The sequence below is a fragment of the Eptatretus burgeri genome, chromosome 1, assembly GCF_056783735.1.
Source record: "Eptatretus burgeri isolate ZD-2024b chromosome 1, Ebu_testis_v1, whole genome shotgun sequence".
Lineage (NCBI taxonomy): Eukaryota > Metazoa > Chordata > Myxini > Myxiniformes > Myxinidae > Eptatretus > Eptatretus burgeri.
In genome coordinates, this window is record NC_140961.1 from 37,722,137 (window position 1) to 37,746,924 (window position 24,788).

Below are 24,788 nucleotides of genomic sequence, written 5' to 3' on the forward strand. Positions count from 1 at the left end.
TCATGAATAAGAGGAATAATACATTCAATGGAAAATAATGATTCAGACTGGGTAGACGGCATTCCTGTGTAAGGAGAGAGAGAGAGAGAGAGAGAGAGAGAGAGAGAGAGAGAGAGAGAGAGAGAGAGAGAGAGAGAGAGAGAGAGAGAGAGAGAGAGAGAGAGAGAGAGAGAGAGAGAGAGAGAGAGAGAGAGAGAGAGAGAGAGAGAGAGAGAGAGAGAGAGAGAGAGAGAGAGAGAGAGAGAGAGAGAGAGAGAGAGAGAGAGAGAGAGAGAGAGAGAGAGAGAGAGAGAGAGAGAGAGAGAGAGAGAGAGAGAGAGAGAGAGAGAGAGAGAGAGAGAGAGAGAGAGAGAGAGAGAGAGAGAGAGAGAGAGAGAGAGAGAGAGAGAGAGAGAGAGAGAGAGAGAGAGAGAGAGAGAGAGAGAGAGAGAGAGAGAGAGAGAGAGAGAGAGAGAGAGAGAGAGAGAGAGAGAGAGAGAGAGAGAGAGAGAGAGAGAGAGAGAGAGAGAGAGAGAGAGAGAGAGAGAGAGAGAGAGAGAGAGAGAGAGAGAGAGAGAGAGAGAGAGAGAGAGAGAGAGAGAGAGAGAGAGAGAGAGAGAGAGAGAGAGAGAGAGAGAGAGAGAGAGAGAGAGAGAGAGAGAGAGAGAGAGAGAGAGAGAGAGAGAGAGAGAGAGAGAGAGAGAGAGAGAGAGAGAGAGAGAGAGAGAGAGAGAGAGAGAGAGAGAGAGAGAGAGAGAGAGAGAGAGAGAGAGAGAGAGAGAGAGAGAGAGAGAGAGAGAGAGAGAGAGAGAGAGAGAGAGAGAGAGAGAGAGAGAGAGAGAGAGAGAGAGAGAGAGAGAGAGAGAGAGAGAGAGAGAGAGAGAGAGAGAGAGAGAGAGAGAGAGAGAGAGAGAGAGAGAGAGAGAGAGAGAGAGAGAGAGAGAGAGAGAGAGAGAGAGAGAGAGAGAGAGAGAGAGAGAGAGAGAGAGAGAGAGAGAGAGAGAGAGAGAGAGAGAGAGAGAGAGAGAGAGAGAGAGAGAGAGAGAGAGAGAGAGAGAGAGAGAGAGAGAGAGAGAGAATATCTGAAGAATATCTGAAGAATTTCTTCAGATTACTGCATACTACACTTTGACACATTACCTTGCATAACCTCATCACCTGCCTCGTCACCTGCCTTGCTGCAAAATAAATCCAAACAGTTATATACCGTAAGTCTCACAGCACACTTACACCGATACCTACATCCAATATACAGGGTGTTTCAAAAGTCCAGAATCATATGAAATGCATTTATTTTCTTGTATTTTTATTTGAGATGGATATAGGACGTCGTGGACCTATAGAATGGTCCCCATGTAGTCGAGGTTTAATGCCACTTCACCTATTTCTTTGGAAACACGTGAAATCAGTCTTTTACACCACAAGACCATTATTATTGCTGATCCAACAAATGAAATCAGAAACGATTGTGTCAGTTGTTGAGAAATGTTCAAAAGAACCTACATACAATAATTCATAGGTGTCACTGGGTGTCCATCCATTATTGGAACCATACTCTGTACAGAGCGTTGGTGCTGCCGCAACAGTCTCCAGGGCTATTGGGTACAATCCTGGACAGTCGCCACTCCGACGCAGGATACTCCGATGGCTCAATCATCACAGCAAGCTGGTACTCATTTTGCCCACCTCGTAAGGATGACAGACTGAGTCAACCTCACCTGGCATTAATTCAACGGAAAGGAGGATTTTAACTCAGGACCTTAGGATCCCAAGCTCACCACCCTAACCATGAAGCCAAGGTATAGTGGGTGTCAGTAGGTGGCAATTTAAGCGATTCAACTGGCTGACTGATGTATTCCATACTCTGTTGCAGAGCGTTGGTTCCCCGAAGCAGTTTCTTGGCAACGGTCATGTTGGGTGGTTTTCCAACGGTCTCCCAGCAGTAGTTAGGGAAGGAATTCGTAATTTGTTCATGGTGCTGGCGATAGCCCGCCTACTCTTCACGAAGGACACTGTGGGATCTATAACGTGCACCAACTCGCACCGGCAGACGGGACACCCAGTTTAACACCATACATGGCACATACATTGATGAATCACCCGACCTGCGAAACATAAGGATGACAGTTCATAGCTGAGTCGGGTTTCAAATGCAGGCTAGACAGCTTAGACGCAAGTGTGTGTTCCTCGAGGCCATCCAGTCAGTCCATTTGAGTAATTATAATAATAAAATTGAAAAATAGATGTCCCTATGATTCCGAACTTTTGGAACAGCCTGTATTACATTGAAATTGGTTAACTAATCTAACTGGAGAGTTCATAGAACACCTTACCGCACGCAGTCTTGAGAAAATTTGACTGGTCGAGATGATTCTAAAAGGCCATAATATTTTATCCAAGTACTTCTAAACTAAAGGCTTTTGAAAGTGCCAAGGAGGCGATTTGCGTTCTACAGTGTTCAAGTATATAATTGAATGTAAAATAAAATAAATAATTCAAAGGTACAAAAAAATTCCGGAAGTTTACCGCCGTTGATGCAGCTTTTACACCACCTTATCTAACGTTATATTAGTTCTTCATGCCTGTTGTTAGCGTCCTTCATGATATCGCTAAAAACAGTAAGTTTTCTGTCTGGAATGATTTTCAATTTTGTTTTTACTGCCAGACTAAAAAAAAAAAATCTCATTCCTCTCTATACATATGTGTGTTCGAGACAAATTCAGAGGCAAAGTACTGCCAAACTACAGGTTTGTTTTCCGCTTCATGTTCTGACTCGTGTTCAAAATACAACATTCAATTGAAATCAAGTTGTTCATTGATCATGGGCTGATGTTTGTGAGCAGACAGCCAAACAAAGTGAAGCAATAGCTTAACACCACTTTTCGCTTCGCGCGTATGGGGTAAAATGGAATGCGAGTCCTCATGAAAGCTGTGTTGGTCTGCGTTAGTGGGCATTGAACAATGGATTATATTCAGCTAAAGCTGATAGGGTGTGTTAACTGGGTGAGAAGTGAGATGCTGCTGACTTTCTGACTGTTGAGAGAGGGTAAGAGATTGACTGTGTAAATCTGGGACATCGATACTTGCATGGAGTTAAATTTGCCACTAACATTGTATTAGTCAAACTGTCAGATACACTGCATGTCACTGATTTACCAGACGACTTTGATTCCCAAACATATAGCAGGCACAGCTGTGACATCTCAGAGGCAGAGACATGCTTTGCTGTGCAGAAAAAAATTGGACCTTTTCTACAAATCCAAGGGAATGCAAATAAAACACAACAAAGGTGCTTTGACGATACGTGTATCAATCAACAGAGATACCTGTATTGCTCATCAAGTTATGATGATGTCTAATTTTACCCAAATGCAGTACTGGACAGTATTTGTGTCTCGTCTTGAGAGTAATAGGTGAACAATTTCATTAACAATGGTTGGAGAAAGATCTCCACAATGGGGCAGCACATGATGGTCACTTAATTGGCTTTGCACAAGTTTGAGTCAACACCAGTGACAGACTAGGTGTGCTGGTACTAGGCTCATAAACCTCTGAGGCATGCACGCGTTCACCCATGAGAATTGATGGGTGGTTAAGTTTGTGGGCAGAAAGGGAAACGATGACAGACAAAACCGATAGGTCTGGAGCAGAGTTTTTGGGTGCATCTGTCCCCCGGCTGCGGGTTCCAGGCCGTTTGGTCTGCTGCTCGGTTGGTTATTTTAAGCAGTGTGCGACACCCACAAGGCACGTGATGTGGTTTGGAGTTATCCCTCAACCCAAACAGCACTCTCTCCCCTCAGTTTGCTTCATCTCCTCCCAGCCCCTTCCTCCCCGTCTCTTGCGGCCACGAAGTGGAGGGCCTTGAAGTGGTGATGGCTGCTCCACAAATGTTGTTGCCAAGCTGAAAAAGTAAACAATGGGAGGGAATTGCAGAATGACAGCTGGAGGGTTGGCAAATCAGGTGAAGAATGAAGTGACGGTGTAGGGGAACGGGTAAGTGAATGAATCACTTTTTTGTGAATACAACGAGGTTGGTGAATGTGGAAGTATGGGTAATTTGCTCGATCGATCATCTTCTGACACTTTGATTCTCTTCAACGTTTTGGTTGTCTGTTGTGGCTTGCATCACTCAGGTGAAGGAACTACATGTTACTTTGAAAGGAGGGGAAAACAATGAGTCTGAACTCGGCGTTTTCTCATGAGAAGTGAAGTCAGGTATGTTGAGGGTCAGGCCATCCATGGGTGCCTGAAGAAACCTGATGGTGACCATATCTCCAATAAGGAGCACCATGAAACCTTATTGATGTGGTTGTTGTGTATTTGCTTTGGTGGGCATTGGCTAGAGAGGCTTGGTGTTCAGTTTATGATTTCTACTGTTAAATGACAGGAAAACTTCACTTATACAAGACTATGTTGTGTTGTTTACAACTGGAGAATGTCAGAAAGTATAACAAGTAACAGTGACAAGATCAAATAGCAACTAACCATATGTCATGAGCTGATTTTTTCTGTAACTGAGAAATTAGCAGCCATTTTGATGGGATTTTCAGATTTTGAAGCCATTACCTTAATCCATCCATCCATCCATCCATCCATCAGGACCATACTCAGTACAGAGCATTGGTGTTGCCAAAGCAGCCTCATGGGCTATTGGGCACAATCCTGGATGGGTCGCCACTCTGACGCGACCTCACTCGAATGGCTCAATCATCCCAGCAAGCTGGTACTCATTTTGCCAACCTCAGAAGGATGGCTGGCTGACTCAACCCCACCTGGCATTAATTCATCAGAAAAGCAGGATTTTATCTCAGGACCCAAGGATCCCAAGCACACCACCCTAACCATTAAGCCAACACCAGGCTTATTACCTTGATGAAAGATCATATACTATTCGAGATGTAATCATACATCTAATCCTCCTTTACAGTCATACTCATTTCATGGTCATCTTTTAATAGAAAATTACATTTCAACAAATTTCCGTTTATATGAGCCATTCAACCTGAAAAACACTGACCGCTTTCGAGTCCAAACACGTAGCTTTGTAACTATATTTTACCGCCAAACTTTTGATTATTAAAAACTTTAAACAAATATTTCATGAACTGGCTGTCCAAGCTTGACAGTTGACTGAAGGTGGCAGGAATTTGTAATTTGTTCAGGGTATCAGATACAAGTCACCTCCAGGTAGTAGACACAAAAATGGAAACACCTGGGTAAATGAGGGACACCAAGGGACAGATTCCACACAGGTGTGGCCCATGTGTTAATCAAGCACAGTCATTTTTGACAGTCTGGCACCCTGCCCTACTCACCAAGCTCTCTTCCCATGGTATTCAAGGCCATCTCCACTCATGGCTCGCAGACTTCCTTTCCTGTCGCAGTCAACGTGTGGCCCTAAATGGAGTTCTTTCATCCCCTCTTCCTGTGCAGGCTGGAGTTCCTCAAGGTAGCGTTCTGGGCCCTGTTCTTTTTCTGGTTTTCATCAATGATCTCTCGGACTCTCTGGAAAATCCTCTATTTCTCTTTGCCGACGACTCCACCCTCTGCCGTACCATCTGTCATCCCTCAGACCGGCAAGCAGCAGCTTCTTCGCTCACTGCAGATCTGGATAAAATCACAAACTGGTCCAACATGTGGAACATGTCTTTCAATCCAGACAAATCTCACACTCTCACTATGTCTCTTCGAAAGGACCGTTTACAAAACCCCCCCATCCACTTTCTCAACAATCCTCTGGAAGAAGTCTTTTCTTTCAAGCTTCTAGGTCTCACTATCTGCCATGACCTTTCCTGGGAAAGTCACATTTCCAACCTCGCCTCAAAAGCCAGTCGCCGACTGGGAATCCTCCGTCGTGCTAAGTCCTTCCTCGGCCCTCTTGAGCTCCTGACCACTTACAAAGCTTTTGTCCGTAACCTGATGGAGTACTGCTCTCCCCTCTGGGCTGGTGCTCCTGCCTCCCACCTTTCTCGGCTTCATGCTGTCGAAACCAGGGCATTTAAGATCATCGGCATCTCCCGCAATGAAGCTGAGTCTTTGGGCCTCTCACTCAATCACCGCAGGTTGGTCGGTGGTCTTTCTGTCTTCTACCGACTCCTCTCCAGCCTTGCCCTCCCCCCCTGCTCTCTCTGCGATTTGTCCCCACCACATTTCCACAGAGCGCTCAAGGTCCGCCAACAACCCCCTTGTGGTAAAACTACCAAAATCACGAATCACTGCTCATCTTCACTCTTTCATTCCTCTTTTTTCCCGCCTTTGGAATAAACTTCCTCACTCTATTCTTTCCCATTCTTCCCTCCAGGCTTTCAAAACAGCTGTTCACCACCACCTCTTATCTTCCCCCATCCAAATCCTTGATCTTTTCTACCCCCGATAATCCACCCAAGCCCACTTCCTTCATTTCTCCTGCTTTCCTTCCTGAAAGTCCCTGAAATGTCCATCTTCTCTTCGCCATGTTCCCCGTCCCATCCCCATCCCTCTCCCTTCCACAGTTCACCTAATGTGTCTGTTCCCCACTGTTTTGTCCCTTCCACTCCCGCCCCTCTTGTCTCATGCCTCCTTGCTGTGAGTTGTGTGTTAGCTCTCATACGAGCCTCGACCAAGGTATACAAAAAAAAAAAAAAAGCAAATCACATCCCAGCATGCATAGGGTCACGTATAAAAATTCTGCACAGGCCTGCTTGCTGATAATTATGGCGAGCATGGCTGCGAGAAGAGAACCCCCCCCCCCATGCCCCCATCCACAGAGCACGTGTGGTCACCCAATGGTTTGATGAGCATGACACTGAGGTTATCCATTTGTCAAGGCCTTCTCAGTCACCATATCAGAACCCAGTCGAGCATTTATGGGATATTTTGGAATGATGCCTGGGACAGCGTTTTCCACCTCCATCAAACAGGTGTGAGTTGATTGACTTTCTCGTGGAAGAATGGTGCAGAATTCCAGATGCTGGTGTACTATGCCACTGGGCATACAGGCTGAATTGGCCGCACGTGGTGGCCCAACACCCAATTAAATGACTTTACATTGGTGTTTCCATTTTTTGTCCACCACCTGAACCTTCATGAACGACACCTTTAGATGTTTGACATCCACAAACTATTTATATCAGGCAGAACACCCAAATTAATGTTCATCTGAGTAACAGCTCACCTTGTGATGTAATCTGAGTAACAGCTTACCTTGTGACCCATACCTGCGAAGCATCAATTCCGACAGTTCATAATCGGGTCGGAATGAAAGCTAAAACTGTACCATTCAAAGGTAAATGTGCTAACTCGGCACCATCCTGTCGGACTATTTTCACCAAATATATTTTAGCGAAATCAGCTTCCTGGTAAAAAAAAAGTTTTCCAAATTCTCTCAAAATAGGCCTGCTGCTGTTAGTGGAAACCCCCCCCAAAAAAGATGAACTTTTTCATTGCCAAACCCAAACAACAGCTTTCATAAAGGAACAAAAACATCAGTAAAAGCTTTTCGGGCCCGTTACAACCCCATCACAGCACCTCGCAAGTCGTGTTCTAGAAGTTAAAACAATTGAGCAAAAAAAAAACAAAATTATATGACAATAGTCATATGAATATAAAGGGAAAACTTGGAAGAATGCTCTGGGCAGACAACATGCCCAAGATGGCCTCCAAATCCATATGGGCACTCTCCAATGTGTCACGTCATTCCTCAGAAGCATAAACGTTTCGCAGCTTACGTTGTATTTCTAGGAAGTTCAAAGGAGTGTTACTATGCTTTGTAGGTTAGAATCTCCAGTATCTCATCTTCCACTTGTGGAACTGATGGAGGGTAAAGCTCTGAGCTGGAATGGAATTACCCATCAATAAAGAGCTGGAATGGCCTCCTCCTACTGAAGACAGGTCGACAGTCTTTCATTCTTCTCATTGACTGTTTTAATCTTTGTCGCCTGCCCTCCAATGTGGAATGGTATGATTATGCCTTCCCATCCTGCTCTTTCCTCCAGTATTTCAAGATGGCAGCCTGGTGACATTTTTATGTCGTCCCTCGGTCCTACCACAGACCTTTCTTTAAGATACATGTCACCTTGCCTGCTACTACCCCCTTCACTTTGAGCAACTTAACCTCCCATCCCGTATCGCTCCTCAGCTCTTTCACATTGTTATATTGAGCGTTAAGACAGCTGGTTGTTGTCAGGAAGACAAAGTAAGAAAAAACGTTTTTTTGGTGTTCTTTTGTTTGGATACAAAGAAAAGGCAACCTGACTTGGGACAACACCTTGTGTTACCATTTGTGTGATTGAGTCTGCGTAGGTTGGCCAGCGCTTTCGAGTGTAAAATCAAGGTAGATTTGCAGCCGGAAGGTCATCATCACAAAATTGTCCTCTAATCGTCGTTCCATCGATTTCTCCGCTTGCCTCGGGCCTCACTTGCTGTGTTGTTCTTTTTTTCCGCAGCCCCCCGTAATACAGCTTTTTCCTCAGCCATAACCCCCCCCGCCCCCATTACAGGACACCGCTATGGCTTTGTGCGCTGGCAAATCACGCGGTCCCGGCTCACCGCTGTACAAGGTGAAGTTTGTACGTGGATGTTGGGAGTGGGTGCTGAGGGTGGGGAGTGAAACCGGCAGCCAGTGTTTGTAAAGTAACAAAATACTCCCTGGGGCCAACCGAGCTCCTTGCACGGGTTCCCCACACCCAATGCCAAAATCCTCGGGCACAAATTCCATCCTTATTAAACTATCCCCCTGCATTTTACGTTACAAGTTTACGTGACTGAATATGCAATTACAGTCGAACTATATTTGTGACCTCTTCCCATTTTTTTTACTGAAGTACCAGGTTTACCATAATTCGGTTCATCCGTGCCACCGGTGGCAGCCTGTTGTACTTGGGCAGTCACACATCATCGAACAATGGTCACCTAGGTATCAGATCAATTGTGCTTCATTTGATACAAATAGTAGGGGATGGATTAGGATGCGATGAGGAATTCACAAAGTGTTGAACGGCTACATGTTTCACGCCTGTAACAACTACGCGTTGTGTTTCCACGTACAAATCTTTCCGAAGAAAGAGGTTTCCGTCCTCCACCTACTGAACGTGCCGTGCCATGTTCAAAGAGCAAAAATTGCGGCTTTTAAGGCCTCAGGGGTCACGTTTAGATGGGAATCAAGTTCACATCACAGCCTCGTAACGTTTGTTACCTCAGTTACACAGAATGTTCGCACGTTTGAGCTGTCGTGTGTAGGACGGTGTATTGACTTGCCAGTGGATATGTGAGCCGAAGCTGCTTGTGATTGTGCAATGGTGATGTATGGTCATCGTGCACGTTAACAACACATTGGCTCTGTCAGAGAAAATAAAATTAAATAAATAAATAAATAAAAAACCTTGCCCCATTCCAAGGCCTTGCAATGAGATCCCACACCAGTAGATAGAAGGGTAAACGTGGGGGAATGAATATGTTTGTATGTCATGGCTTGATAGGCAGGAATCCAAACCCTTTATAAAACTGAAGATGGATCATGCATCCTCATGACGTGCGAATGGTTCCTTTCATTTTAAGCCTCATGATCTCTTCCCATCACAGAGAGGTGTCGTAGAATCTTGACGCGTTGGGATTGCAAGAGTGGTCGAGGAAGATGCTGTGAAACAGAGGTGGATAAATATGGGGTACTTGCACATGACCCACACCAATTCATTATCATACAGGATTACACACATACACATACATTGTATGGCCATGCATGGCACATCATCATCATCATAACGAGTGAGTTCACCACTCATAAGTCATAAATCAGGTGGAATTTAGACATGGAGATCAGGAACAGACTGTAAATACAATCATACACACAGATAGGTGGAGAGACGCATCTCCAAGGAAAAAAAAACCAGAACGAACCGCAAGGGAAAGTGTTCAATCGAGACGAGGAAAGGGAGCCAGGCCGCACCCTGGTCGGATTCTAACGTCACACACGCAGGGACAAAGCAGGCCAGGAATGTTGTTGGGACGGCTGAGTGGCGCTTATACCTGTCCTGGCTCGTCTGGCTGTCACAGACACGTCTCACTTGCTGGATTCCTCGCCTCGTCACCTGCTTGGCCAAAAAAAGTTACAGTCCAAAAAAAGCCAAGAGATAACCGATCTCGTTCGATGTGTCCCTGGTTAACACTACCCAAGGTTACTAACCGATCTCGAACTCATTTACTCATAAACCAACCAATCAGCAAGCTTACCCTCCTCTCACCTGTGTTACAGACTGTATAACTGTCCAACAAACGAGCAATGCATCACTAGTTAAATTGCTGACCTAACTATTGGTCTCAACAGCATTGAGTGAAAGTTTCAAATCAAGAAAATGAGTTACAATGCAGGAGAGTTATAATAAAAAGGACAAAATTATTATTTTCATATTAACTACAACAGTCATGCTCACACTGACTTCACATCAGTCTCTCTCCCACCCCTCACCCCCTCATGCCCCACCCATTTGATATCCTGCAGCTTATAGTTCACAGCACCTGGTCCCATGCTTACAAATCCACCCTCCCCCTTTACTTACTGTTGAGTGATCAACCCCAAAAGCACAACTCGAACCCCCTCCCTCACAACCAAGACCCTACAGTCGAAACTTTCTCCCTCAAAGCCCAATTTAACGGAACTTAAACTCACAACTTTAAATCCCTCGGAGCCCTTGACACCAAGCTCGTAACTACGAACCCTTCGAAACCAGAGACCGCAAGCTCACTGATCTCGAAAATCCTCGCAGCACAAGACCCCCAACATCACAACCGAGATGTTCAACTCAAACCCCCCCCCCTTACAGCACTAGATCTTAAGCTCACAAGTCGAATCCCCTCGTAACATTAAGCTCCCCATATGACAACACCAAATCCCTCAACCCTCCATGTTCAACTCTAAGCCCCTTTCAGCACTGGACCCGCAGCCCACGGTTCCTCGGCCCTCCCCCCCCCCCTGCGGCGACTGCCCCCGCCCCCACGGGGATCGATGCGTGCAGGAGCGGGGGTAACGTGAGCCGGCGCAATCGCTCTCAATGAAAGCAGCCATTAGGACGAACCGTAAGCTGTGACTTCCGCAACACCATCCATTATGCATGGCGTGGGGTCCGCCATTTAGCGAGCGAGCGAGCCCCCCGCCCCGCCCCCCGCCGCGCCCCCCGCCGCCTCTGCCTCGCGCTGCGGGCTCTCCTAATGGAAGGCAACTCGCTTGGCTCGAGGGTTATCGCGGCCAATTAACCGCCGTAGCCTCGGAGGATTAGCATCAAACGCGCGTCCCGACGACTCCTTAATCGGCCGCTTTACGAGGCCCAACGAGGTTCGTTATAAATAAACACAACTGGGCTCTCGTGGAAGAGTTTCATCGTGCAAACTTGGGTTACACGTCGTGTGTGTGTGTGTGTGCGCTCTCGCACTGATGCGGCGCTCGTGGAGGGAGGCCGCACCTCGAGGCACGCCTCGGTTTGTCAGGGAAGCTAAGCCGGCTGTCCTTTCTGATCGCACACGTGGGATTTTTGATGCGACTTCATACTTTCAAAACACAGTCGGAATTTGCACGCGGTGCCGGCAGTTGGCAGAATTTTTTTGTTTTTTTTAAACTCTTACCTCCAAAACTGTTCTCTCCTCTTTCTTTCCTTTTGTCTGTTTTTATTTCCCCAATTTAGCTCACACCCCCGACACGCCCGCCGCCGCCGCCACCGCCGAATTACCACCGATAAGGAAAATGTGTTGAAAAGATCTGCAAGTACGGTTAAAAATCGGCAGCAACAACAAACAACCACCACCACCACCTCCTCCTGCATCTCCTCCTCCTCATCATCATCCTCCCAAAATCCTGCTTTCCCCACTTGGAATCAGGAAAATTCTCCCTTTAATGGACAATTTGTTCAATTGTACCACTCCCACCGCCAGTAGCTGCAATCGAAGCGGAATATCCGTACTCCGAAGTCGGAGTTCGACGCAGACAAACTCCGATGTACTTGGACTCGCCCTTGCAGTGGGGTTAAAGTACTGGTTCCACAAACCCAGGTCACGTGCCATTCATGGGACTTTTCTTTCCCGTGATGCCTTGCCGCGTGAAGTGCCGGATCACGTGACGTGTGCGAAATTACACACCACACAAAAACCTCGTCGTTCCATAAACCGTACCAGAGTATAAAATCCGAGTTTGGTTTATTTTCACCCGAAGCGATATAATATTCACCGTTAAATAAAACTGAAGTACAACCAGTCACCTCCTCACACAGGTGAACCAAATCATGACGTCACTTATGACGTCATCTCGGTTGGATTCCGTCTGCTGTGCAAAAGCGACGAAAATGGACACGTATCGCCACCTCCTGGTATATATAGTGTATTTGCTTTATTTAAAATATTTGACCCCTTTCCTCTTCTCCTTCAACCTCCCTCGCTTCTTCCTCCTCCCCCCTCCCACCTCTTATACTCCTCCTCCTCCCCCTCCTTTAAGTTCTATCACCATCCTCCCACAGGCAAGGTTCAGTTCTGCCAAAGAAGTCTCATGTCCAGAACCAAACCCAGACTGGAGAAACAGCTCGAAAGTGACAGCTCAAAAGCGCTGCCTCTGCCCCATCCTGTTGGAGGACTTTCAGATTAAAAAAAAAAAAATATATATATATATATATATATATATATATATATATATATATGTATATGTATTCAAAAAACATACTTTAACCTCACACTTATCTATAGCCTACTATAAAACTGAATTTGTATCTTTAAATATTTGTTTATAGTTGCTGAAAAAAACTAAAACAAGCTCAAATGAGCTGAGATCCTCGTCCTCTTAATGATGACGTCATAAAAACGAATATGACGTCATTGTGATGTATCAGGTTTGCGATAAATTATCTGTGCTAATGTGCCCGGCTTGATTCCCGCAAACAAAATTCAAACAGCTTGCCTATTTCGGAGATAATGGTATAGGCGATTTCCATTAGCGGCGATATTATGACGTCAACTTTTTTTCTAGGAAGAATTTCCAAAATCGGAGATGGTTACTGCCTGCGCGTGGGCTTTCTGCATATACATGGCAAGTTTCACGAAGATCCGATGAAAACTCTGGGTTGTGAAACAAAAAATAGGAATGACGTCATAAAAATTGATATGACGTCATAGTGATTGGACGGTAATTCATCGGTAATTCATCTCTGCTCATGCCCTGTTAGATTCCCGCAAACAGAATTCAAAAACTTGTCTAGTTTCGGAGATAATTTTTTAGGCGATTGCCATTAGCGGAGATATTTTGACGTCATAACTTTTTTTTTCTAGGAGGAATTTTCAAAATCGGAGATGGTTACTGTCTGTGCAGGGTATTTTTACATATATATGCCAAGTTTCAGGAAGTTTCGATGAAAACTGAGGCTGTGAAACAAAAAAAGTCCACAAGAAGATGATGAAGAACAACAACGTGAGTAAGACTTAGATATCCTCCACGAGGATCTAAATATATATATATATATATATATATATATATATATATATATATATATATATATATATATATATATATATATATATATATATATATATATATATATATATATACGAATTCAAAAAACATACTTTAACCTCACACTTATCTGTAGCCTACTATAAAACTGAATTTGTATCTTTAAATATTTGTTTATATATGCTGAAAAAAACTAAAAAAAATCTCCCCAACCAAATCCAACCAAATTTTGCATGTTGCTGAAGGTTACCCCAAGTCTGGCTTCTGTCTGGGTGGCATATCTGGGGGAGGAAGTTCAGGGTGACCCCCCCCCAAGACCCCGATTCTCTATTCTCTTGCTGTAAATGTGTTTCATAAAGCAACACCTGGTGGTATCTCCTTCGACAAATCATCTTCTTATATAGAGGAATTTAAACAACTTGATAAGATTTGCATTACGGTGATGTTCAAATCTGAGTGAGAATAATTCAAAGTTTTCAAAATGTTTCATTTCACTCATTTTAAGCAGAGGTTCAAACCAAACCATACACACGGAGCTTCGCAGTGAAGCGTAGGTGATTTTTTTGACTCACGCCATATTTCAGCAGCAAGGATGGCTGACGAAGGTGATGTTTGCTGACTTCCAAGCAGATGGAAGATAACCTCGGGTAAATTATGGAGTGAATAGAGCAGAATGTTTGTGAAGTACAACATGCCGTCTTTTGTTTAAATCTGTCAACAAAGCGATGGGTATAAATGTCTAGTTGCATCATAAAGAGATCATCACCTTTCCATGCCAAAGACACCAGAATCATTGTGTGCTGCAAGTTAGTTAAATTACACCTTTCCAATATTTATTTTGTCAATGTGGGAGATGGGGTGTGGAAGAGATTATGTCTCGTATATAATAAAGAGATAGTCACTCGGGGGGGGGGGGGGGGAACCAAAACGACTCCAAATCACCTGTGGAAGGATATAAACGGTGATACGAGCCTCAGTGACTGTATTAGGGCAGGAATGTCAGAAACGAACTTGTTACCCTCGCCAAAGGAGAGGGAATTACATTTTGGTCCGTTTGTCTGTCTGTTTGTTTGTCAGCCACAGAACTTTCATGTTTTTCTCCGCAATCTCTTGTTGGATTGAGACGAAATTTCCACTATTGTTGCGACTACTCATGTAGAATGTTGTAATGATAATTATGACGTCATAGGTCATGTGGTGTGGCAGCCATATTGGGAAAACAGAAAAACTTTGGACCTCTGTATCTCTGAAACCACACCCAGGAAATAATTGAAACTTGGCACATAGTAAGTACTGCTCATGGGGAATTAGTTTGGTTTTTTATGAGTCATAGGTGCCCTCGTTATGATGTAATAATTGCATATGTAGAATGCCACAGCTGATCAGTATGAAATTTTTTGAGGGTCATGTAGGGATAAAATGGTCCACAGAAAAAAATTCATTACATCATCAGTCACATGATTCGGCAGCCATATATATATATATATATATATATATATATATATATATATATATATATATATATATATTTTTTTTAACCTTCAAAAATCTTCTTCTCTGAAGTGGCTGAACAGATCGAGGCAAAACTTTACACGTATGACCGCCTGTCCATGAGGAACAAAAGGTTCATACATATGATATCATAGGTCACATGGTTGGCAGCCATATTACCTTCAAACCTATTTTTTTAAAAATACACCACTCAAAAGAAGTCCTGGCAAGGGTCTGCTTTCTCTGATTGCTCTTTTTCTTGTTTATTATTAGCATTACATAAGGCAAAATTATGATCCAGTACACAAAGCAAAAAGCAGGTTTAAGCATATAGTTCACTCACTCTGTCTCTCTACAGCCATCAGTCTATGATCGAGGAGCTCCTTAATTTCAATTTAATTATATATTTTGAATGGTGTCGTACATGAAGCAGAACAGGAACACGAACCTGCAGTTGAGAAGTACTTTGGCTCCAAATATTTAAAATTTTACGGAAACTCAACCAGAGTGCGCTTTCGCACAGAGGAGTAAGGTAATTTATTTCAGTCCGTCTGCCTGTCTGGCAGTCAAACAAAATTATAATCAAACGGTACACCAAATACTGCATTGGAGTAATCAAAAGGAACCCGAATAAGCAAAGAGTAAAGATGAAGTCATCAAGAGGAACCTGGATAGGATTCGGCTTTCAGCCACCACTCCACAAATCTCAAACCCATCCAGGCACAGCCAAGTGAGCCTTCCAGAAAACTTTCTGTAAGAATTCACTTCTCTTTGGAGAGATAGATAAAGAAAGAGCAAAATAGAGAGTAAAATAAATAAAAGAAAATAAAAAATAATGACAATGAATAAAGAAAACAGAATGGACTTCAATGAATAAATCATTCCAAACAGGAACCTTACTGTTTTAGAGATGTCATAAAGGACACAAACAACAGGCTCGAATAATTAATGTAACGTGTTAAATAAGGTGGTGTAAAAGATGCTGCATCAACAGTGGCAAACTTTGCAAAAAAATTTTCCTCGAACCCCTTAAAACCTTAATTTTACTTCAGTTGACTTGTATACTTCAACACTGGAGAACATAAATCATATTGTTGGCACTTCTAAAATCCTGCAGTTTAGCAGTACTTGGACAAAATAGAATGTCGTGTTAGGCCATCTCGGCCAATCAAATTTCCACTCATGCTCTCAGTGTTGGGGAATATCAATAGTCAGACAAAATTGCGACTCTTAGGAAATATAGATTGTGCTTGGAAAAGCAAGGCAAAAGTTTAAAAGACCCTTCCCATGTCCTTTTTATCAACACTGCATGGAGTAAGGTGTTCTATGAACTCTCTAGTTATGTTTTCATCCCTGTCTGTCTGTCTGTCTGTCTGTGAACAGGATATCTCAAAAAGTTTTGGATGGATTCAGACCTAATTTGGTGGACAGATTGGGTGTGATAAGGATGAAATGATTAGATTTTGGTGAAGATCTGGATCTGAACAGGATAATTTTTAAAGCAATTCTTCACCATCAAATGATGAGTCTGAAAAGGATATATAGCACGATATCTCAGAGTTATGGATGGATTGGACGAAACTTGGTGGACATGTTAGGTATGTGTCAAGGCCAAATCGAATTGATTTTGGTGAAGATCCATATCCAGACCCAGATTTGAGAATTTTTTTAATTTTCTAATTAAATCTTCGCCATTGAGGGATGGGGCCATAACCGATATATATCACGATATTTCAAAAAGTTGTGGACGAGTTATGATAAAACGAGGTGGACTATTTGGTTCGGTGAATAGAACAATCCGATAAGTTTTTGGTTCAGGTCAGGATCCAGACCCGGCCGGCCTATCGGTGGGATGCAAAACGTAAAATGCTCACCTGGTGGAGGTATGCCTTCTACCGAGTGCCATTCAAGTTTGATTTGTAAGGATGTTTTTTTGCAATGATCAAGATATTTTAAAGAAGTCGTACAGCCCCAGCTGATAGCCTTTAATTGAATGCACACTTGCACACCTCGAGTGACAAATATTTACACACATCATGATATAAGCAGCTTCAAGATTACAAAGAGAAAACAAAAAAGCAAATCTTCACTTCCTATAAATACAGGAATATAAGCTCCAAATATTCTCCATTTTAAAATACCCAATTGGCTTTTTAAGGAGCATGAGAAGCTTATTGCAATGAAAAGAAGGACATTCTGAATTAAACAAAATTGTCAATCAGTTGCCCCAACACTTATTATAATTTAAAAAGTGCACCATAGGTAGCAACAAACCACACCATTGGTGTCACCATGATCAGTCTACGACTTCCTTAATGGCCTCCGTTATTTATCTCTTCTCGTGGGCTTCGCCGTGGGACGTATTTGGTCAAAGTCTTTCACGAACCGGGTAGCCAAACCCAACGTTTGACTGAATGTGGTGGGAATTTGGATTTTGTTCATGGCACCGGCAATAACTTCCCTGCTGCTCATGAAATACACCATGGGATCTATAATGTCCACTGATGGCAGATCGGTCTTCTGGTATAATGTCCATTGGATGGACGATGCATTACATTGATTATATTCGCCATCCATGCAAAACACCAGAATGACAGTTTAGCAGCTGGATCGAGATTCAAACACAGGCTGGAAAGATCAAAGGCAAGTGTGTATACTTTCAAGATATCCTGCTAGGCCGACCACTATTGTCAATCATGCAAGAGTACAAGGATGTCCATTGCTACGGAAAAGTTGGGGGGGGGCATGTGAGTGCATCACACAAAGCCAATCTGGCATGGGGTCTGCAAGCCCTGGGAATTTTTTGATTCTCGGCACTTTATGGCTGCTTGTGCTGCCTATTCTGGAAAAACTTTTTTGCGGGGATTGGGGGAGGGTCAACTTTATTTTGTGTGCAATCCAAAAAATAAAGGAATAGGAACAATCAAAAAACATAGGACTATGTGTCCGAAAGCTCACCTGGATCAGGAACATGTCACTCAAACCCCCCACAGACCCTCTTAGACCATGATTTTTTTAATTCCATGAACAAACTTTAGTACATCACAGGTGATGAAGGTTGTTGTCAAGTTTCATTGAAATTGTGTGTGCAGTTTCAGAGAAGAGAGCAAATGCCTATTTTAGGGGGTCAACCTCCCCCCCCCCTTCCCATAGACCCCTTTAATGAGCACACATTTTCATGCGATCAATCCAGTTTGGTACATCACGGGTGATGAAGGTCATGGCCAAGTTTCATCGAAATTATGTAGTTTCGGAGAAGAGAGCAAATACCTCTTTTGGGGGGTCAACTGACACCTCCAATAGACCCCTTTAATGAGCTTAGATTTTGATGTGGTCAATATACCTTTGTTTGGCATCAGATATGAAGCTTGTGGCCGCTAAGCCTGGTGTTGGCGCAGTGGTAAGGGCAGTGGCTTGGGACCCAAGAGGTCCTGAGTTCAAGCCCCGTTGGGACACTGAATTAATATATGTATGTATATGTATATGTATATATATATATATATATGTGTATATATATATAATGTGTATATATATATATATATAAATATATATAAACCAAGTCGAAAACACCAGGGGGTTGACTCAGCCTGCCATCCTTCCGAGGTCGGCGAAATGAGCACCAGTTGTACTGGGCCCGGTGTATGCCCCGGTTAGAATAGGTGTACCATATCCCTGTGTGTCGTAAGAGGCGACCAGGGTTGCGTCAGGAAGGGCAACCGGCGTAAAAACCTATGCCAAATCAGTATGCGGACAACAAAACGAATTTCCATACCGGATCGGTCGAGGCCCGGGTTAAATGGAGACAGTTGGTCCGCTGTGGCGACCCCTAACGGGAGCAAGCCGAAAGAGGAAGAAGAAGAAGATGAAGCTTGTGGCCAAGTTTCATCAAAGTGGTGTGTTTGGTTCAAGTGATAATGACTGAAGTGTTTACGGACTGACTGGCTGACTGACTGACTGACTCACTCACTGCTCGATCACATAAACTCACTGGACTAAAGCCCAGGTGAGCTAAAAATCAAAATTGGCAAAAGGAATAGGAACAACAGTCAAATGACCTCAATGTCAAATCAAGGGAACAAGTGGTGAGAACAGCAGTTGTATGTCACAAATGACACGACATACTGCCAATGTTTTTCCAAGACTGAAAAGTCAAATGAAACATCAGAATTCCTCTGGATCATTGGCAGTCGAATCTAATGCAACACAATAGACTGAAAATAATGTCTGAAAATGTAAAATTAAGGCAAAAACTATTGAGATGGAAGGCCTGTCGCACGATGCTCTCCCACCAGCAATGGTGCTCCACAGCACACATTTACATAGAGAATTTGCATTGACTCCCCCCCTCCTCCCTTCAGAATCCCTGGGGAGGTAGGCAAATCAAGTAGCTACAACCTTTGTCGTGTGATGTATGGACCTTTGTCTTATGATAGACCCTCAGTCCACTGGCAAGTTTAGTTGAGATTGGATAACTAACGACCGAGTGTATCAACCAAAGACAGACACCAGATTGTGTATTTTAATGATGATGATGATGATGATGATGATGATGATGATGATGATGATGATGAAACTAGACAATCTCTTAAGTGCTGTCAAGTAGTGCTCTCAAGTCCTGGTCCACGCGTACTATGGAGCAGTTGCGGCCAAATACAATTAATTCTGTTCGGGCCAAATGGCATTCAGGAAACAATGTCCCCAAAAAGCATAGAATCTATTAATATTCCACTCTCTAAGTAATTAATCGCTCATTCAAACGTGTCAAAAATTGTATTAAATCAATTGCAAGGAAAACTGCTTCACAATCCTTCGTGAGTACACACAATTTTTGTTTTTTGCCCAAAAAGTGGGGGGAACAATCAAGATGCTGCCCTCCCCCCCTAAAAATGTGAAGGGAAACATGTGCCCCCACCCCCTACCGTCCCCTACCGATCGACCGACGCCCATGGAAGAGTAACTAAAGTGCATCTTAAGCTGATAAACTTCTGATATGATAAGTTGTTACCGCCTGCCTCTGTTAAACATAGAAAACAAATCACAGCATCCTGTTTAACTCTATCACAGTTGCCTTGGAAAACGTGTTCCACTCGTACTATTTGTTGGTGTGTTTTTCGTTTACGGAGTCAGATTTATCGAGAAAAAACAACAACTTTAAAACCATTTAGTTCACACCAAAGAACATGTTTTACAGTGCAACAAAACCACATTAGAATGATCAAATGACTCAGGCACTTATCATGTGACTATGGTTCACTATGGTCCACAAATTTGCAGGATAATGGAACTCTTTATCCACGAACTTGCACATTTCAGATTTAAGCCTTCGAATCTGATTCTGTATTTTCAAAATCAATAACAATCATGGTAACAACAATAATAAAAGGCAAATAGTACGTACAATAAGCCATGTATCCATTGCACAGTTTAAAGCGAAGAGCACGGTACCCTAAAACCTATATCATGCGGCCACTTGGCTTATGCAAACAAAACCCCGTGCACCGAGGAAGATTATATAAATGTTAGAAACAAAATCTCGATTTTGTGTTGCAGAACAATCGTTTGCCAGAAGGGACGAAAAGCAAATAGACAGGTTTACTTTGACTCGTGAAGAAAGCTGGAATATGTCATACATTGCCTTATTATGCCTGGTGTCGGCTTAATGGTACGGGTGGTGGGCTTGGGATCCTATGATCCTGAGTTCAAATCCCACTTGGCTGTTGAATTAATACCAGGTGGGGCTGACTCTGCCTGTCATCCTTCCGAGGTCGGCAAAATGAGTGCCAGCTTGCTCGTATCCTGTGTCGGAGTGGCAACCCGTCCAGGATTGTACCCAATGGCCAAGGAGACTGCTTAGGCAACAGCAACGCTCTGCACAGAGTATGGTCGCGATGGATGGATGGATTGCCTTATTAGTTTTTAAATTGTACCTTTACTAAAGGAGCACTGTGTTTTTACAATAATCTACATCAATTTAAGAGAAGTAATCCACTGGAATACATTTACATTTCTGAGGAACAAAACAAACCAAAAAGTTTTCTCACTATTCTATCATCTTAGGTTTTACTTGCAATTATACGAGAACAGTTCCTTTTAAAAGTCTCGTATGTCATCAGCATTTTCGGTGAAATCAGTCCGTATTTTGGTAGAAAAAATGAAAATAAAAAGAAGTAAATCCTGCGCTTGAACTACACTTGCTGGAAAATAACAACTATCTCACTGCCGATCTGATCACAAAAAGCAAACACCACCTGAGAGCCTACTCAGGTAGTCATGCAGCAGAAAGGATATAAATTTGGACATTCAGCATCTACTGTACACTGCACATGGGACAGCTTGCAGCTCAATGTCATTTTCCGAAGATGCTACTTCACAATGCAGCGTCCCTGCTGGCACTAAACCAGACTGTAGTGTCAATCTAATGCAACTCTGGAGAGATCAAAGCCTGAAGCAGACACAGCGGAGAGGCAAGCATGCAGCCGCTGAGCTATCTTGGCACCCTACAATAGTACACTGGACATCAACAATTATATTTCTGCTGAGGTGGCTGACGTTATCGTCGATGAGGTCAATTTATCAAGCAGCTTGTGAAACGGAAGCAATTTCAAACAACCAAGACCCACTCACAACCCTATCCCCAACTATCATCACAATTCTCATGACCCATCACCGATCAAGCAGAAATGGCAGTCTCCTTTGAGTCTCAGCCAAGGCTTTTTGACACAATGATAGGCAAGGGGCCAGGTGGTGGGATGGAGTACTTCTCAATCCGGCAAACCCGGCGCAAGATGTCCTCTTGGTTTTGGGGCCATTGGTAGCTGATTGTGTTTTTCAGCCATGTTGGGATGTGATCCTGTGGGGGTGAGGGGGAGCATATAGCAGTGCTGAGAGGGTACTATCATGGTGGTCAAGGGAGTAAAGGACAATACATTTATTACGCACTTGAATAAAGTGAGATTTTCCCACCAACCCTCCCCCAACACCAGTCTGAACTCCCCCCCCCCTTTTTTTCTCCCCACAACCAACTTCCAAGAGGGGGGGCACAGAAAGAAAGAATGCTAAAAGTTAAATTTCTTGTTCGTTAATGTGTTGCTTTGTTTGTGTTGCTTATCACAAACCACCTTCCTAGATCAGTATGCAGCAACAAAATTATCCATCAGAATTGTGTTCTATTGCCAGTCATGCATCTGTGAATCGACAGCCTTCACTTGCATCAACGTTTTGATTTTCAGTTATTTAATTGAAACAACTGAACAAAGAATATGCAAGTTCTTCTGACCCCCATCAAACCCTTTGAGGTCACTGTCATGACCATCATGACCTCACCTTGTGGGAGCCCGGAAACAGCACGGGGATCAAACGGAAATTCTTGCTGCCATTTGAGATGTATTCACTTACCAACTGCCAAAAACAGGTGCAAGTTAGAAAAAAAAGTTGACCCAGGGAGAAGGTGAAGTGGGGGGGGGGTGGGTGGGTGGGAGGTTTGAGGGTGAGGAAGTTGATGGCAATTTCATTTTCATTGTTAATTTTCAATGTAGATCGACATGTAAAAAGCAAACCATGTGATTTGACATAAATTGGTTAATATGTGACTTCTAAGTAGGTTGGCGTCAATTCATGAATGGCTTTGTAGAGAGTGGAAGCTAAACAGCTGGGGTAGGAATGGAGTGCGTCTTTAAACTTATGTCAAAGTATCAAACGTCCATCCTGGTTATTCACCATGATAAAAAAGAGTGTCGGATTGTGCACCATCATCCACGAGTCCAGGCCCATACCTCAAGCTATCACTCAAAAGGGGCAGCATGCAATGATCGTACGAGTTTGTAAAAGTTCACACCAACAATCGTCTTTCGTGGCTATTATATATTCAACATGAACATTATATCAGCTGGAGTTTTTGTGCAAGTACAAATAATAATGGAAGTTCAACAAATAAAACCACAGTTACATTTGAGATCCAATGTGTGCGTGTCCAAAAAGGCGAGAGAATCTTAAAAGAAAAATCTCATCAAAAAGACAGAAAGGTTGATCCAGGATGCCAGGAAACAGGTTCCCTCGAAGTCCAGCCTTTTTGGCTGCTGGTTGCATCACTGGCTCGGGGTGTGGCTATGCCACTGATACATTGCCCCTATGACCAGTACACTGGTGCTTATTTCACCAACCTCAGAAGGATAACAGGCTGAGTCAACCCCCTGGTGTTGATTCAACAGCAAATGGGACTTGAACTCATAACCTGAGGATCCCAAGCCACTACCCTAACCAATAAGCCAATGCCAGACTTTAGGAAACAGGTTATAGAGTTGATAAACAACATGGCACCAGTGGGGAACGAAAACCACTGGCATAGAAACAGACAAAAACTAGAGGGGGAGCACTCGGGAGAGTGCAAAACCTCCACCGCCAATACTGCTGGGTCACTCAAGTGAACCTTATATCTTATTCATTAAATATGTCAACAGTGCTGAGAGTTATAGTCCTTTTCTCCATTTTTTTTTGGGGGGGGGGGTTGGAAATCACTTAAAACATGTAAAAATGCAAAAAAAAAATCTAAATTTTGTTGAAAAAAAAGTTGCAAAAATTTTTTTTCTCCAACAATTTTTTTTGGGAGGGGTTGGAAATCACTTAAAACATGTAGAAATGCAAAAAAAAAATTTTTTTGGGGGGGGGAACAATTTTTTTCGGGGGGGGGTTGGAAATCACTAAAAACATGTAAAAATGCAAAAGAAATTTCTCAAACAATTTTTTTTGGGTGGGGGGTTGGAAATCACTTAAAATATGTAGAAATGCAAAAAAAAAATTTTCTCTAACAATTTTTTTGGGGCGGGGTAACAATTTTTGGGGGGGGTTGGAAATCACTTCAAACATGTAGAAATGCAAAAAATTTATCTAACAATATTTTTTGGGGGGTAAAAAATTGGGTGGGGGGTTGGAAATCACTTTAAAACATGTTGAAATGCAAAAAACTTTTTTGGGGGGGGGTTGGAAATCACTAAAAACGTAAAAATGCAAAAAATATATTTTTTTCTCAAACAATTTTTTTTGGGGGGGGGGTGGGTTGGAAATCACTTAAAATATGTAGAAATGCAAAAAAAAAAATTTTTCTCTTAACAATTTTTTTTGGGGGGGGGTTCGAAATCACTTAAAACGTAGAAATGCAAAAAAAAAATTCTCTATTATTTTGGGAGGGGAGGGTAAAAAAAATTGGGCGGGGTGGTTGGAAATCACTTAAAACATGTAAAAATGCAAAAAAAAAAATCTAAATTTTGTTGAAAAAAAAGTTGCAAAAATTTTTTTTCTCCAACAATTTTTTTTGGGAGGGGTTGGAAATCACTTTAAACATGTGGAAATGCAAAAAAAAATTGTTTTTTTGGGGGGAGGGAACAATTTTGTTCGGGGGGGGTTGGAAATCACTAAAAACATGTAAAAATGCAAAAAAAAATTTTCTCAAACAATTTTTTTGGGTGGGGGGTTGGAAATCACTGAAAATATGTAGAAATGCAAAAAAAAAAAATTCTCTAACAATTTTTTTTGGGGGGGGGGTAACAATTTTTGGGGGTTGGAAATCACAAAACATGTAGAAATGCAAAAAAAATTATCTAAATTTTTTTTGGGGGGGGGGTTCGAAATCACTTAAAACATGTAGAAATGCAAAAAAATTCTCTATTTTTTGGGGGGGTAAAAAAAATTGTGTGGGGGGTTGGAAATCACTTTAAAACATGTTGAAATGCAAAAAACTTTTTTGGGGGGGGGGTTGAAAATCACTAAAAACATGTAAAAATGCAAAAAATATATTTTTTTCTCAAACAATTTTTTTAGGGGGGGTTCGAAATCACTTAAAATATGTAGAAATGCAAAAAAAATT

At 42.8% G+C, this 24,788-nt stretch overlaps 1 protein-coding gene and 2 long non-coding RNA genes across 8 annotated transcripts in view; 1 reads left to right on the forward strand and 2 right to left on the reverse strand.

The window, feature by feature from the left end:
• Window positions 1-1,077: 1,077 nt before the first annotated feature.
• On the reverse strand, window positions 1,078-12,355 carry LOC147034268 (uncharacterized). Of its 6 annotated transcripts, none has more exons than XR_015057762.1 (4): window positions 10,622-10,806; window positions 9,853-10,043; window positions 9,449-9,592; window positions 1,078-3,880 (listed from the first exon to the last, which is right to left on the reverse strand). It is a non-coding gene; the product is annotated as an uncharacterized LOC147034268 (long non-coding RNA). The 6 variants fall into 6 exon arrangements; XR_015057761.1 differs by having other exon boundaries at window positions 9,853-10,046; window positions 10,512-10,806; XR_015057760.1 differs by lacking the exon at window positions 10,622-10,806 and adding an exon at window positions 11,028-11,121 and having other exon boundaries at window positions 1,079-3,880.
• The window catches only part of LOC147034269 (uncharacterized), a 54,326-nt gene continuing 33,352 nt past the window's right edge, over window positions 3,815-24,788 (forward strand). The window contains exons 1-2 of the long non-coding RNA XR_015057764.1: window positions 3,815-3,972; window positions 4,113-4,194. This is a non-coding gene — a long non-coding RNA (uncharacterized LOC147034269). The remainder of the gene's footprint in view (window positions 3,973-4,112; window positions 4,195-24,788) is intronic.
• LOC147034270 (uncharacterized) overlaps window positions 20,077-24,788 on the reverse strand; it is a 38,634-nt gene continuing 33,922 nt past the window's right edge. The window contains exons 8-9 of the mRNA XM_085879656.1: window positions 22,253-22,327; window positions 20,077-21,779 (exon numbers count right to left, since the gene is read on the reverse strand). Coding sequence (XP_085735782.1) covers window positions 21,630-21,779; window positions 22,253-22,327 — 225 coding nt within the window. The 3' untranslated portion in view covers window positions 20,077-21,629. The remainder of the gene's footprint in view (window positions 21,780-22,252; window positions 22,328-24,788) is intronic.